At 33.1% G+C, this 16,292-nt stretch overlaps 2 protein-coding genes across 4 annotated transcripts; one reads left to right on the forward strand and one right to left on the reverse strand.

Moving 5' to 3' along the window:
- The first annotated feature begins 1,965 nt into the window (after positions 1 to 1,965).
- Positions 1,966 to 8,931, forward strand: LOC107859040 (2-succinylbenzoate--CoA ligase, chloroplastic/peroxisomal). Of its 3 annotated transcripts, none has more exons than XR_007052239.1 (12): positions 1,966 to 2,663; positions 3,744 to 3,816; positions 4,210 to 4,375; positions 4,474 to 4,572; positions 5,047 to 5,144; positions 5,234 to 5,427; positions 5,777 to 5,904; positions 6,200 to 6,579; positions 6,787 to 7,001; positions 7,145 to 7,322; positions 7,948 to 8,389; positions 8,508 to 8,931. XR_007052239.1 is itself a non-coding variant. In XM_047406686.1 (10 exons), the coding sequence occupies exons 1-10, from the start codon at positions 2,464 to 2,466 to the stop codon at positions 7,272 to 7,274; spliced, it is 1,683 nt and encodes a 560-aa protein (XP_047262642.1). In that variant the 5' UTR covers positions 1,967 to 2,463; the 3' UTR covers positions 7,275 to 7,594. The 3 variants fall into 3 exon arrangements, 1 of the variants encoding a protein (XP_047262642.1); XR_007052240.1 differs by having other exon boundaries at positions 8,219 to 8,389; XM_047406686.1 differs by lacking the exons at positions 7,948 to 8,389; positions 8,508 to 8,931 and having other exon boundaries at positions 1,967 to 2,663; positions 7,145 to 7,594.
- Positions 7,745 to 8,906, reverse strand: LOC107859041 (caffeoylshikimate esterase-like). Its single transcript, XM_016703918.2, has one exon. It carries the CDS (start codon positions 8,904 to 8,906, stop codon positions 7,944 to 7,946), a length of 963 nt encoding a protein of 320 aa, XP_016559404.1. The 3' UTR covers positions 7,745 to 7,943.
- Positions 8,932 to 16,292: the final 7,361 nt, after the last annotated feature.

Consider the following 16,292-nt stretch of genomic DNA (forward strand, 5'->3'; position numbering starts at 1 on the left):
CTTTTGATTATGGTTCCTTTTCCTGTGAATTTTTGAGAACGAGCGAGCGCGGGTGGGGATTGGTACTTTCGTTCAACTTCATCATATTAGGTTTAGATCTGCAACTTGCTTTGTTGCAGGTACTCGTCTAGCGTGCTCTCCTTAATCTCTTCTTTTTGTTTTCAGTCAGATCATTGGAAATGATTATAAAAGACGATAAAGAAAGAACATTAAAAGAAAAAAACACAAATTATGAAAACGAGATACAATGATGTGTATCTCATGAAATACAAATGCCATACACCGAAATATATCGACATATAAGTGATTTTTTATGGTGGTTTCTGGTGATGATGAAAGTGTATCTCACAAAATACAAAATGCGATACAACGAAATTCAATGATATACACGTGTATGTTTTTATGTATTTAAAGATTATTGTATATTCATGTAGTAGTAGTATGCATGCAAATGATGTTTCTGAGTTGATGATTGTAAAGTATACGCAAGTTGATAGTATTTTATTTGGACAAATATAATGTATTTCACTTGCGTAGGAATGTACTATATCTCTACATTCTGAAATACAATTGGAACTATCAATTGTAAAAATGGAAATTGTAGCAACGTTTCATAAGAGATAATACATAAATATGACCCTAAACTTGACACCAAATTATAATTTTGACCTTAAACTTTGACAGTGCACAAATATGACCTTTAACTATTCAAAACTGCACAAAATTGACCTTTCACTATTATTTTTCTATTATTTTCGGCTCAAAGATGAAAATGACATCTAATTTCTTTTGTCATTGCGGAAAAAGAGCAATATTGAAGATTTATTAATTAGATGGGTCAGCCTCATACGAAAAAATCGCGCGGGTTATATTATAAAGCTGAAGGCGAATTTAAGTTATATAATATATCTAAATATAATTTATTTAAATATTAAATTAAAGCTGAAACTATACTAAAAATAAAAAAAATTATAGTTTTAATAAAACGTTATTAAATTAACGTTATTAAGGATATTAGTAGTAGTATATTAAATTAACATTATCAAATTAACGTTATAGCAATGTTATTAAATTAACGTTATTAAAACATTATTAAATTAATGTAGGGGCGGACCTACGTGATTGCCATGGGGTTCACCCGAACCCCCTCGGTAAAAAAGTTACGTTATATATATAATGTAGAAAATCTATATTTATGTACATATACTAATGTTGAACCACATGAAACAGGGCACTTAGATAGCCCAATGGTGTTATTTGCTATTCTTGGGCGCTTCTTTCAGCCTACTGCGCGGGTTCGATTTTTTAATTAAAAAAAACTAGGTATTGCTGCTATAGAAATAATAATAATAATAATAATAATAATAATAATAATAATAATAATAATTAAAAAAAAATGATGCCTTTTTAACACAAAAAACAAAACTTTGACAGTGCACAAATATGACCTTTAACTATTCAAAAGTGCACAAATATGACCTCCCTCCAAGTTAGCCCTTTTAACGATGTGGCATCGTGTGATTGGATTACCTTTCCACGTAGGCGCGAGTGAAACTCACGCATGGGGTTGCAAAATCGGAGGTCATATTTATTTAGGTTTTGAATAGTTAAAGGTCTTATTTATGTACTATCAAAATTTAAGATCAAAATTATAATTTAGTGTCAAGTTTAGGTATTAACTCAGTTTCATAATCACGCTCTAGACTGTAGTCATTTATGAATTTTTTCTCTTTGTTGTAAAATGTTCAATTGGACTTAATTTGTCCAATCCACTGCAAGTCAAACTTATGGACTCAGTTTCACAATCTTCCCCATAATTTGGAGTACCAAGATAAGAAGATAAGGGATAGGATCCACTCAACTTCTCCGTCTAAAACTCTTTTGGCATTTTGTCCCCAAAATATCATTCAAATTTAATGTGCAATCCTTAGTGCATTTGCTGTCATAATATACTACTACACTCAAATGTACACTTGTCAGGGCCAGTTTACTCAATCTCTACTTACAATTTTCAAATAAAAACAACTTAGGAGGTGTACTTATTTCTTGAATTTTTGTAGATCAAGATAGGTTTATTGACGCGATTTCACAATCAGATTATTAAAACTAAAGTATACCTATAAGTAATCCTCGTTAAAATATTTTTAAAATAAAGTACGTGCTACATTAGGTAAAGATAACATGACAAATATTTAAGAATCCTCTAATTCATATCTTCTCCATCCTTTTATTCATAATCTAAACAATCCAATAAAAGATAAACAAGAAATCAAAGTAGTACTTTAAAATATCTTAAAATTATCCTCACAAAGTTCACTTGGATATTTAATCAAAATTGACTCTTCAAAAGGCCAATATTTTGGTATGGAGAAAATGTCTTCTCCTTCAAAGAATATTTATCCAATTACTGAAAAACAGAGCTAATATAATTTTGCTCTTTTGTTAACGAATTGCTCCAGAGAAATGGCTAATTACTCTAAGGCTCATATTTGCCAGTGCTTGAACCGGCTGTTGACGGTTCGCCGGAGCTCAACGGTGATGATAATGGGAGAGAGGAAGAAGACCGGCATGGAATTTGTTGAGGGAGTTTTGGGCCTGGCCCATGGGCTTATTCACTTGGGCCTTAAGCCCGGTGATGTCGTCGCCATTTCCGCTCTTAACAGGCAGGTTCCTATTAGTTAGTTCATCTTGTGCTGCCATTTTAATACTAGCTTTAAATGTACAACTTTCATTGCATTTGGACTTTCATTGCATTTGGCGGTTGTACCTTTTAGTTTTACCATTGAAAATAAAAAAAAAAAAAGTACTATAGAATGGCTAGACATTTGATGGCTGCTGCTTCACGTTATAAACAATCTGTGTCAATTAATATTATCTAGTTTGAATTTCGAGTGTATTAGCTGCATTTGAGCCGAGGGTCTTCTGAAAACAAGTTCTCTACCTCCCAAGGTTGTGGTAACTGTGTATACTCGACGCTCCCCATACCTCACTCAAAAGTGAGTGAGATTTCACTGTATGTTGTTGTAGTTTGAATTTCACTAGTCAAATACAAACATGCAGTCTTTAAGGTCTTTAGAAGAGCACATTAAAAAAATATTATAAATCAGAAATATTCAAAGGGAATACGAATAAATTGTGTTCATATGATTTTCTTGGTTGACTCTCGAAATTTGAACTATGTCAATAAATTGGAACAAGGGAGTACCACTTCTATCCTTTTTCTCCTTTCAAATTTGGATTTTATATGTTTCTGCAGGTACGAAGTTGATTTTTATTCGCGATAGTAGTAATTGCTAACATATTCAGAAATAAAATGTAACCTTTCGATGGTATATTTTGTTAGAGAAAATAATAAAGTGTATGGAAGCGTCAAAGTCAAAGTTATTAGCACATTTTAATTTTCATCTTATTTTATGCTATTTGCTTTCTTCAGTAATAAGGAACCTTGAGCGTTTTAAATTACATTTGGAGAGGGTGGAAATGAACGTTAACCTGGAAAAGGACTAACCTAAACAGCTGCCTACCCGACCAATTGAACTAAAAAGTAATCGTGTATATATGATCAGTGTATAATCTATGTATACCAGCTAGGAAAAGTGAAGGATGAGCCAGCTATTTTGTATAAAGTTCCCGTTATAAGGTGTATTTTCATGGCAATTCCCAAGTCTGTCCGTGCCACTTTTGCCTCGGACCTACTGATGAATTGTTAACAATTCTTTTTCATCATCCAACTTTCGTTGCAGTGATCTGTATTTGGAGTGGTTACTGGCAGTTGCGTGTGTAGGAGGAATTACTGCACCTTTCAATTACCGTTGGGTAAATATACAAATGCTCAGTCTCTAATCTTCTATTTGCTTCTGCCTTATCTGAAGACTATTTTTCATATTACTTAGAAGTATTGTTATTCTATTCCTCTATGCATGCACCTTGGAATGTTTTAACTTGTTTCTAGTTTTACGTTTCACAAGAGTTACCAATATCATACCTGTAGGATATGGTTTATATTTACTCGATGCGAGATTCCATGCAATGTAGCTCTTGGTTGTAAACAATTTAAATATATAAACTTAACTTCTATGAAGAAACTAAAAATAGGTATCATGGATAAGTATTCCTATCACAGAAAATCATCAATTTCTGTATGATATAGATTGAAGAAACTATTATCGATACAAGCATGTCCTCCTAGTAAATGTTCTCAGCTTGCAGAGCCTGGAAGAAGCAAGAGCAGCTCTTCAAGTAGCAAAGCCAGCGATATTGGTCCGCGATGCAAACTGTAATTCCTGGAACTTCGAGTCCTTTGCCAATTCTGTTCCTTCTCTGAGGTGGCAAGTCTTAATGGATACTCCTACTGAAGTTAATAACACTAAGATTGGTACGTGTTCAAGCATTCATGACCAGTGTGAATATAAATAATAAAAGAGAGTAATTTTTCTTCCGTTCATTAATTTATCATTCTTATACACCTGCTAGGATTAACTACTGAACAGCTGGAAAGAAGTTGCAACAGGCATTTAACAGCAGACTACCAATGGGCACCTCAGGAAGTAGCTATGATATGCTTTACCTCAGGTATATGCTTACTACCTTTCCACTTGCTTATTTCTTGTTGTTTCTTTTCTTTTCCTGATTCAGAACGTGATTGTCAAATCCTCTTAAACTGAGGGAAGCTGACAAAATGAAGTTCTAAGAGATATATCTGGTAGTTCTAACCTCGTTTTTAACTAAGGAATGTAATTTCTCTTTCACAATTTTATCTGGATCAAATTAGGAAAATATCCCGTTTCTTAACCTCAGTAAGGTTATATGGCTAATAGCAAAATTCTTGAATAAGAAAATGGTCATTTTGTATGTTATGCTAACTATTTGCTCCACTGATAAATGTGTTGTGTGTTGAGTCGTTGAATTGCATGTGCAAAGTAATGCTTATCTGTTCAATTCTGAAACCCTCAATCTGATCTTAAGTCTCCTGTTCTGGTACAAGGAGTATCGCTAAGTCCTTTAACCTGTATTTATGTATTTTTTCCTGTTTCCTAATGATAATAGGAACCACAGGGAGGCCAAAGGGAGTTACTATAAGCCACTCAGCTTTGGTGGTGCAATCCCTTGCAAAAATTGCAATTGTTGGTTACGGTGAGGATGATGTATGCTTATCTACTATGATAAAATGGAAGATATAGCATTCAAATATTTGAAACACATTCCAATTTGATGTGTGTTATTTTTCACGCAGGTGTATTTACACACTGCACCACTGTGCCACATTGGTGGTATATCATCAGCCTTGGCCATGTTCATGGCAGGAGGTTGTCATATTTTACTACCAAAGTTTGAAGCTAAATTGGCTGTTGAATCCATAGACAAGCATAACGTCACTTCTTTTATTACAGTTCCAGCTATGATGGCTGATCTAATCTCTTTTTATAGGTAAAACACTCAGCTGTTTTACATGACGCGAAGACGGGTTTCAATAGGGTTTATCTTTAGATTAAAGTTGAAGTGAATAATAACTGTAAGGGCATACGTATGACTGGATTATCAAGCTTTTTCCTTCAGTGTTTACTATCAATTTCAGTTTGTAGCATCATCTCCATTTGGTTCTACACGGAGTACTTTTAGTGATGTCCTGTTCAAGATTAAAAGAAATTTGCTTCGCTTTCTGGGCCAGTTTTTAGTGGCGATGGATTATATTCTAGGTTTCTCTCCTTGGACAACTTAGCACATCAACTTAGTTCATGATAAGTGCAATTATTTGATTCTACTTTCACTTTCATAGGACAAATCACACATCGCTAGAGTCCAAATCTGTGAAGAAGGTTCTTAATGGAGCTGGCAGTCTTTCATCTGATCTCATCAAAAATGCGATTGAGATATTCCCGAGGGCTAAACTTCTTTCAGCTTACGGTATGTTGGCTTGTGACTGCTTTGACATACTTTCCCCATCTTCTCCATACTCGTCCTTTCTGAACAGAATATTCAGTTGATAGCAGAAGATCGAAGTTATAAAGTAGTGTTCCTGATGTATGACATTTATCATCTACTAGACATTGTGTTAGCATTACAAATTTATAGTGGCACAAGTCCCAACCTTCTTGGTGTATTCTGTGAAGTTAACTTCACGAATATCTACCCTCCCTAAACAAAGCATTCTGTCTCAGCTATACTCTCTTGATATAACTATTGTTTAAATGTTCTGAAGGAATGACCGAGGCATGTTCTTCTCTGACTTTCATGACTCTTTATGATCCGGTAAGAGAGAGTTTTAGCCGGCATTCTTATGCCAACAGCTCCAATTTAGCACATAAACCAGATGGTATCTGTGTTGGAAAGCCTGCTCCACATATTGAAATAAGGATCGCTGGGGACGATTCGTCTTGTATAGGGAGGATTTTGACACGAGGTCCACATGTAATGCTCGGATACTGGGGTCAAATGCCAGGCAATAATTCTTCTTCAACTGGTGAATGTTGGCTTGACACTGGTGATATAGGGCATATAGATGATTGTGGAAATATCTGGCTCATTGGGCGCTTGAAGGGTCGAATAAAAAGTGGGGGCGAAAATGTTTATCCTGAAGAGGTAAGCATCCATACTTTACTGCTTTAGTTTTCTTCATTCAATTGAGCTATCTACACAAAAGAGAACCCCCTACTTGAAATCTCTTTAGTTAATGAGCAAATGATAGATGTATGTTAATTAATTTTTTGTAATGGAACACCATAAATTCTTTTTACATTGTTTCTATGGGAATGTAATAGCCTGTAAATAACTTTGTTTGTGATTCAGGTGGAAGCTGTCTTATTGCAACATCCAGGGATTTCTGCCAGTGTTGTTATTGGGCTTCCTGACTCTCGCTTAACTGAGATGGTCGTTGCCTGTGTTAGGCTGAAAGACAATTGGCAGTGGACTGATTCAAGCTCTAATTATCCAGTTAACAAAAATGAGCATCGTTTGTCCAGTACTGTCCTCCAGAACTTCTGTAGAGTGAAAGATTTGACAGGGTATTCTTTTATTTTTGCTTTGTTGTTCAAGGGAATTTGGTTGCAGCAAGTCTTTCTCAAATTCCATCGCTGATCTCACCCCTCTTGATGCCTGGTGTGATCTGATTCATATTGACGCCATATTGACTTGTAATATTTTGCAGGTTCAAAATACCCAAGAATTTTGTGGTGTGGAAAAATCAATTTCCAGTTACAACAACAGGGAAATTAAGAAGAGATCAAGTGAGAGCAGAACTTATGTCTTATAGGCAGTTACCGCCCAGCAGACTATGACTCCCACCATATTCTTTTCTTGCATTTGTTTGAACGGCTAACTACTTGGTAAGCGAATACATTAGAAAGAAACAATTACTGAGAATTGATGACATGGTGCTCAGAAAAATATGCAGCTGTTCCTCACAGCAAATTATCCATTTAATTCTGTATCTCTGGTTTTTTAATGTATTTGTTATTCTTCCCATTAAGTTGTAACCTACAAGATACTTTTTGTTTCAATACTCATACAGATTCTTCTTTGTTCTCTATGTAACATCAAGTTGAGTAACATCCTATTTGATTGCAAAGTTGAATATTGTAGCGCACTTCTTTCCCCAGTTTCTGTTGTTTCTTGCTTATTACACATTGCTAACTGAAGTAAAAGCTCACCGTCATTTGCAGGAAGTCAAATGAAATAACTGAACCATGTGCTCAACTCTTTAAAAAAGGATTATGTGTTGAGAATCATCTATCTGATTAGTAGTTACTTTTGAAATTAATGGTGCCAAAAGCGATTATCATCTTGCTTAGAAGGTTCCATCATTTAAACATATGGAACACTACATTAGCAGGATGGAAACTGCTCTGGCAATATCAGTAACTGCCAGTAGCTTTTACAAATTATTATTCATAGGTTATGTGTACATTTATGTGTGTAAACATCTGAATAACTTGAGATCATATGTATTAGATTTTTGACAAGTCTGCTCTCACCTCAAGCCATGATATCATAGTGTTGAAAACAAGCTCCACAGTTTCATTTGGTTCACCTATCAATTGATGCCACATTCCTGGGTAAATCTGCATAGTCTTATCCTTACTCCCTGCCGATTCATACACAAATTTAGCAGCTTCAGGATCACATACCTTATCATCCCCACCTTGAAGAATCAGCAAAGGAACTTCTAGTTCATGAGATTTCCTTTGTACATACTCAGTGACTTTCAGAAGTTCTAATGCAGTGGCAGCTGGTGGCTTCTTCTCGGAAGCCAAGCGATTCGGACTTTTTGAGACCATCTTTCTCTTCCACCCCTCCTTGTATGATATAGATGCAGGTGGTTTGGTGATCACAATCCTCCAAGTTGGTGCTATGAACGCGGCTAATGGTAGTAGCTTCTCCAGTGGCCAAACAGGTTTGTATTTCTTTGACACTCCAAACATCGGTCCACTTAACATCAGACCATTCCATACAGTCTTTTGCCTTAGACATGTAAGTGTAGCAATTGCACCACCTAATGACTCACCATACAGGAAAGCCGGAAGCTTTGGGTGATCAGCACGAGCAGCATCGAAGTACTGTATGCAGTCTTGGACTAAAGGTTGAATACTTGGTATGTAACCAGGTGAGCCTTCTGAGTAACCATGACCTTGTAGGTCAATAGCACAGACGAAAAATCCTGCTTTCGCTATGGCTACTGCATTTAGCTCAAAAAGCCAGCTGCTTTCGGACGTATAACCATGAATCATGCCCACAAGGCCTCTTAACTGATTACTTGATTCATGCTGCCAAGATTGTGTGAATATCTTCATGTTTTGTTTGTTTAACATGAAACTTTGTTTGTGCATGATTTTGTGTTGCTTGTAAAACTCTTCTCTTGTCAAGTTTCCATATGGGCTATTCTCATTAGATTGGAAAATTGGGTGAGACATTGTATACTGGTGAGTTTGTTTTGTGTCTATTGAATGTGGCTACTTTGAGTTGATATATATATACACACACATGTGATATGACATGAATTATGATATATGACAATAAGTATTTTGAGTTGTACCACCAAAGGATGTGGTGCAGTGGATGGGGCTCAGTGGCAAAGCCAGACTTTTGGTTAAGGGTGTTTGTGTTTTTCCTTGGGCAAAGAACTATTTAAAAAACAAAGAAAATAAAGCACTGCTGCACCTGTCAAGGTTCAAACCCGGGTTGTTGATGCGTAAATGCACACTCTTGACCACTAGACTATGCTTCTCTAGCTTGTTAAGGGTGTGCAACAACATGTATATAACCATAAATATCTATATTTAACCTATATACTCGAAAAAAGTTTCCGATGAAGGGTGTTCATCTGACCACCCTTCGTTAGCTGTGGCTCCGCCACTAATGGGGCTGCTCCTCCCTTAACCAGAGGACTCAAGTTCGAGTCCTGGGTATGGAAAAATCCTTGGTAGGAAGCGCTACCCCCGAATCGGGCCCTACCCGGCGCAAATCCAAATTAGTCGGGCTCCAATGTGGGCACCGGATGGGAAACAAAAAAAAAGTATTTTGAGTTGTGTTACTCAAGATCAAGTACAGATCAGTTGGGTGTATAGCCTCCCAACTGTTTCATGCTGGGGCAATAAATGGAAATATGACACATGAAATCAACTACATAAAAATTATAGTATATGATTTTCTTTTTCTGGCCAAAAAAAGAAAAGAGGTGATTTTATTTCTGTACCAAATTTTGGCTCCTATTTAATTGAGGAATTAATTTCTGTTTATTTGTTGCATTTTTTCCTACTGTTATAATTGGCAAACTCTTTAATGTAATAATTAAGAGGTTGGTTTATTTCTTGAGTGCTAGTGATATAGGACATGCTATGTAGCCAACTTATTATGAATTAAAAGTGAATCTTATTAAATTTAGAGAGAGATCTAGTTACCCTAAACTTGACATGGTTTTTAATAGATTTTGGAAGTATTTTTTGGTAAATTTATTTGGCCATAAAATTTGTCTAGTTTTTGAAAAAATTTGAAGATTAAATCCCAAAATCTATTAAAAACTTGATTCTACTTCAAAATATAGCTATTGATTTCTTTTTAATTTAAACTTACTCCAAAAATTTATATTTTATTAGCTCATCTATTTATTGCCCAACTGGTTTTTATCTACCATCTCAGTCATCTAATTTGAAAATGCAAGCTCGTCCTAAAAAGATTATTTGTAGAATGTGAGAATATTATATTAAAGAATATCTAGTTACTCTCCTTGTTATTTTTTTATATTTTTTTTTTTTGCTGATAGTTCTTCGTACTAATTGTAATAGCTAGTACTTGTGTTATTAATAATTTTTATCAATATATCGCGTTATAATTTTCGGATAATATGTTATCTAATTCATTATAAAATAATAATTTTGTACTAAAGTTACGAAGTATTGTGATAGTTTTCATGACTTATAAGTCATGTTTAGCATTTTTTATTAGAAAAGAAGTTAGAAATATGTTTTCAAAAAGTGAAAATTCTGATCAAACCCATTTTAAAATTTCAATCCAAACTTCATTGATAAGAAAAGGGTCATTATTCTTTGTTGTAACTCATATCACGAGCTACTACTAATTATTCGTTAGAGCTTAAATTTAGTAGCCACCAATTCATGTTGTACAAAATTATTATACCACTATCTTATTATTTAGTTTGTTGAAGAATTTCTACACGTAAATATGATATTTTCTCTTTATGTTGTAGCGGAAACAACCTCTCTACTTCTTCGGAGGTAACGGTATGGACTGCGTATATTTTACCCTCCCCAGACCTCACTTTGTGGGAATACACTGGATTTGTTGTTGTTGTTGTTGTCGTTGTTGTATGAACAGGGTGAGAAAGTATTGCAGTTACGCACTCTGAACTTTGCGGGGGTCCTATAACCCCCCTAGACTATTTTTTACCTATTTAACCGGCATGTATTTGCCCCTTCTCAAATATTTTTTTCTTACGCGCTCAATGTGTGTGAAATATACACAGTGATTCAAGTGCTAAATATATGCCAGTTAAATACAGTAAAAAATAGTCTAGAAGGTCATAGGACCCTGTGGCGGATCTACACTATGGTCAGGAGGTTCATCCGAACCCCCTTTGACAGAAAATTATGTTATATATATACATGGTTAAAAATATTTTTTATGTATATATATTAAATGTTGAACACCTTAAATTAGTTTTATATTCACTTATGAACTCCCTTAGCGAAAATTCTGGCTTCGTCACTAGATAGGACCCACAAAATTCATGATGCATAACTATAAATTTTGTCAAAACATAGGTATTTTTCGCACTTTTTTCCAAAAAAACTGAGATTGGTGAAATGAAAAAAGAGTTGAGAAAAGAAAAAAAATTGAGTCTTCAACCTATAGGCTACAAAAGCTAAAAGTTATTTTGTTGAAAGAAAGAAAGCATTCTTATTGGTGGAATTTTAGAGTTAATAATTACTTCTAAGTTGCTTATTGTCGGACAATGATATTCGAGAGAGGACACAAGAGTATTATTGCTGGTAAAATTTACATAAATTTTAATAAGTTTATCTTTAATTATTTTTATTTTTTGTTAAATTATAAATAATCTTTTATTTTATAATTTTTAAATGCATAAATAACATTCGGATACATAATTTTGAAATTGAGGTACATAATTTTAAATTTAAGAATGTACCAATTAATTACTCTATTTTGATCGGATATATAATTAGTAGTCGGATACATATTTCTGAAATTGACGTACATAATTTTGATTATTGAGATACATCCATTTTTAAAACTATTTGGTTGAGATACATGATAAATTAACTAAATCAAGGGAGATACATAATTAAAATTATGTATCCAAAAATTTATGGCTTTGTAGATGTATCCAGTTATTTTTTTTAAAAAACCGATTCAGATAATTAATAAAAAGAATAGGAATTTTATGTAGTTTCGTAAAAATAAGTTATGGTATAATGTAATTTTTCCTTATTGCTCTACCGTAATGAACCTTAATCTCTTTAAATAGAGCGAAATATCTCTACCTTGATCTAAAGAATATTTATTTATTTTTCTTTACATCATATCACAACTTAAGTTACCATAATTATTTAAAATCTCAACCTTTTTAAATAATTGCATAAATTTCTAATTTTATTTAAAGCTTGGATAATGTAAAATTAAATGATGCATCTCGAAGAATGTGATGTATTCATGTAAAATTAAGTGATATAGCTGCAAGAACGCGATGAATCCATGTGGACTAAATTAGAGATTTTTAGTAACTGTGAAAAAAGTTGAAATATGGAGTCATTAATTCCAAAAAAATTTGAAATTTATATAACTTTTACTTATTTTATTTTAATTCCCAACTGTGCTTATTGTTTTCTTCACAACATTTCACAAGTAGTAGTTGCAACACAAACATCTTTTAATGGGAAATAGAATTTTTAATTCTTAAATCAACTAGAACTATGGTATTCAAAGGAACAACTCATCAAAAAAAGATTTCTAGAAGTAATGTGTATTATGGTTGCAACAAGAAAAATAAAATCTTAAATGTGAATCAAAGCAAGTTGGTGCAATGGGAGACACAAGTCCTTAGGCCTTGTCACAATCTGATTCTTGCTGGTAATAATTTTGAAAGTATCTTTTTTTTTTTTTTTTTTAATTATAATATTTTAAATATATTATCTTTTTCTTTCAATGAGTGATAGGTGGAGATCTATATTTATGAAGTACACAAACTAATAATTGAGTAGTAAAATTTTTAGTTTCTTATATTTTTATTAACATCATGAAGGATGTACATATTGATTGAGAGTGAATGACTTAAATAGTTTTTTTTTTTGGTTTAAAACGAGAGATATTATATATAAGCCAAGGTCTACGAGTGAATAATTTGTGACAAAACCACTGTACAAACATTGACAACAGTAGTAGCGAATAACTTAAATAGTTATTCAAGTTCAGTAAATTATTTATCAAATCACTTATTTTTTCTATCAATGAAATCATTTAAGTTAGATTATTTTTTCTACAAAGACATTATAACTAAAAGTCTAAAAGTATTTATAAATCTTCCAATAAATTTGATTTTGTAACATTTAAGTACTTTTTTTTTTTGTAATTTATAACATTACATTTATCTATTTATTTTATTTATTTTTGCTTCAAACGATAATAGTTTATTATAAGCATATTGTTATGAAATATAAAATAAGAATAACAAAAATAAATAGAGAGAGTAGTGGATAGGCTTCTTTATTTTATTTCTCATGAAGATTCTCTTGGGATCCCTAAGGATGATTCACAATGAATAAAAGGAAAAATTACTCTTAGTTTCTCTCTAAAGATACTTCAATCATGATAGATATCAACTAGATCTTGATAGATCTTATCTATATTCTTGATAAACATTCATTATAATGTAAATACATTTATAACACTCCCCCATGAATGTCTAGTTGATAGATAATGTGCCTCGTTAAAACCTTACTAGAAAAAAAATCCAATGAGAAAAAAATCTAGAAAAGAAAAAAGAGTACACATCTCTAACAATAAGCATTTCGGCTGCCTCATTAAAAGCCTTACAAGAAAAACTCAGCAGGACAGAACTTTGAAAGGAAAAAAGAGTACAACGCGTATTTGCTTCCCTGATGAGAACATCAATGAACTTTTGCATCCCGATCTTGTACACCATCTTCTTGAAAGTTGCAATTGGAGGAAACTTGGTGAATATATCAGCCACATTGTCACTTGAATGAATCTGTTGCACGTTAATATCACCATTCTTTTATAGCTCGTGTATGTAGAAAAACTTTGATGAAGTGTGCTTCGTTTTATCTACTTTTATTAATCCCCATTAAGATATGCTATGCATGCTGCATTATTTTCGTATAAAATTATGGGTACATTGTCACATTTCAAACCACATTATTCTCGAATGAGATGTAACATGGGCCTCAATCATACACATTCTCGACTTGTTTTATGAATAACTATTATCTCAGTATGGTTCGATGAAGTGGCTAGATAGACTGCTTTGTATATCTTCAAGATATGACAGTATTCCCACATGTGAATGTATTGCATGTTTGCGATCGAGATTTATGCAGATTAATTAAATACCCAATATCAGCATAATCAACAAGATTGGGATTGCAATCTTTAGAATAAAATAAGGTCATGTGTTTGATCCCATTTTGATGTCTCAATAGAAGCAGAACTATATCTTACTAACAAATTAATCGAAAAGGACTATAAGGCCTTGTAGTATTTGCAAGATACATTAGTGCATCAATTGCACTAAGATATGATACTTCAGGACCAATTTAATTCAGTATATTTCTCATTTCAGCAAATAATCTATTGCTTTTGAAAACTCTCCAAGAGTTCTAATAATTTTCAAACTATAAGCTTATATAATAAAAGAATTTTAAATAAATTTCTCAGAAACTTTTATATGCTTCAAACATTTTTAATCCTTAAAAAAAAATTCATTTAAATTTTGTCAAATGACAATATTCAACATTTCATATATATGCGACATCTTCAAGTGTCTGAACTGCAAATCAAATAAGTTTTACACTTACCAAGATGCATCCTTTCATGTCACTTGATAAATGTTTCTACGTCAGCATGCTTAAATAAACGTAGAATTCAGATAGTGGTGATCTTTCACAATATTATGCCAATATTGTATCAAGAAAATTATGATGATATATCATTTTGCATCGGTTCACAATGTGACATAAAATTTTGAGATCTCATCACTTCATTATTTTTAGGTACCTGAACTTCTCATAATGTTTCATGAAGTATTATATCGTAGGCTCTTCAAGAGTATATTATTTTTTTATTATGATTATTTGCTCCTACTCCTTTTCAAGGATTATTTAGTTTGGAACCGATTGGTATACCACGCTTCACGCATGCATAGACTTTGTCCTTTAGGAACACAAAATAGGAGCACTTGCAGCTTAAATATGAGAAGCTTTCGGCATTTAACTTGAATTATCTTTTGAATGAGGATCTGATGATAATTCCTAACATATTTCATAGCTGCTTATAATCTCCCCCTTATGTTAGGAAAACTAACATACATCCTCCATATTCTTAAAGGAATCAATCTTTGTGCATCATGATATAGTCATTAATCATATACCGCACATCAGAACTATTAGATGGAGAATGTGTGGTTCCTGACTCATAACTAACTTTGAGGAAAAATTAATCATAATTTATTGGTTTGATCCATTCAAGTACTTTTGTATATAATATATCATATTTCAAACCAATACATGTAGTGTTGTTCTCATTAGCAACAGTTTAACTATTTATCGAAGGCATTCAATACTAAACCATCATTATCAAGATAAATTGTCTTGATTACACAATATAAAAATTGTGCTTTTATCTCAATTTTATTGAGCAAATAACTTTATGAATGTCAAACTGTAGGTTGACAATAAATGTACATATGATCATCTTATATCGATATATTTTAACAGATCACATGATGGGTGAATAGGCCCATATTCACCTTTTATAATTTTCAAATTTAAGGGGATTCAATCCCAATATTAGTTGGTCCAACCAACTTGTCATGAGAACAAACAACATAAATAATTCTTAAAAAATCTTCTAGTTCTTCAATATATGTCTAATACTAAATATGCACATTTTCGAGATGTCACAATCGTTCATATCAACATATGAACTCATTTATAGTAGTAAACACAAGTTTACCATGAAATGTATTTTTTTTCCTTTAGTAAATTTCAGATTTAGGGTGTGTTTGGTATGAAGGAAAACATTTTTCAGAAAATGTTTTCCACCTTTCTTTTATTTGGTTGACTTATATGTTTTGAAAAATGCTTTTCAAACTAACTTATTTTCTTTAAATCTAAGGAAAATGACTTCCCTTCAAAAATTAAGGAAAACATTTTTCAAAACTCTCTTTCAACCTCACTTTAAAGTTGAAATGTTCATACAATTCTTAAAATCATCTACCCCGCCCCCAATATCCTATCACCCCGACACCATCCTACCCCCACCTCACCCCTACCCCTACCATCCCCTCTTCCAGAAACAATAACTACATTTTATTAAAGAATTCAAACTTTTCTCTTACCCCACACCCCTACCCTCCCTCCCTCCCCTTTACCAACCGCCTCTCCTATCCCTTCCCTCCCTCCCTACCCTGACCCCCAGCTCCTACTAACCTCCCCTCCCCCGCCAATTTTTAATTTTTTTTTTTTAACAAAAAAAAATTCAAAACTTTTTCTTACCCCACCCCTACTACCTATTCTGACACCCCC

Source organism: Capsicum annuum, chromosome 2, assembly GCF_002878395.1.
Source record: "Capsicum annuum cultivar UCD-10X-F1 chromosome 2, UCD10Xv1.1, whole genome shotgun sequence".
NCBI classification, from domain to species: Eukaryota; Viridiplantae; Streptophyta; class Magnoliopsida; order Solanales; family Solanaceae; genus Capsicum; species Capsicum annuum.

Coding starts and splice junctions, on each gene's coding strand:
- LOC107859040 (XM_047406686.1), top strand. CDS start 2,464: ATGGCTAATTACTCTAAGGCTCATATTTGCCAGTGCTTGAACCGGCTG. Junction 4,573..5,046: donor TATGATATGCTTTACCTCAG/GTATATGCTTAC, acceptor TAATGATAATAG/GAACCACAGGGAGGCCAAAG. Junction 5,145..5,233: donor TTGGTTACGGTGAGGATGAT/GTATGCTTATCT, acceptor TTTTTCACGCAG/GTGTATTTACACACTGCACC.
- LOC107859041 (XM_016703918.2), bottom strand. CDS start 8,906: ATGTCTCACCCAATTTTCCAATCTAATGAGAATAGCCCATATGGAAAC.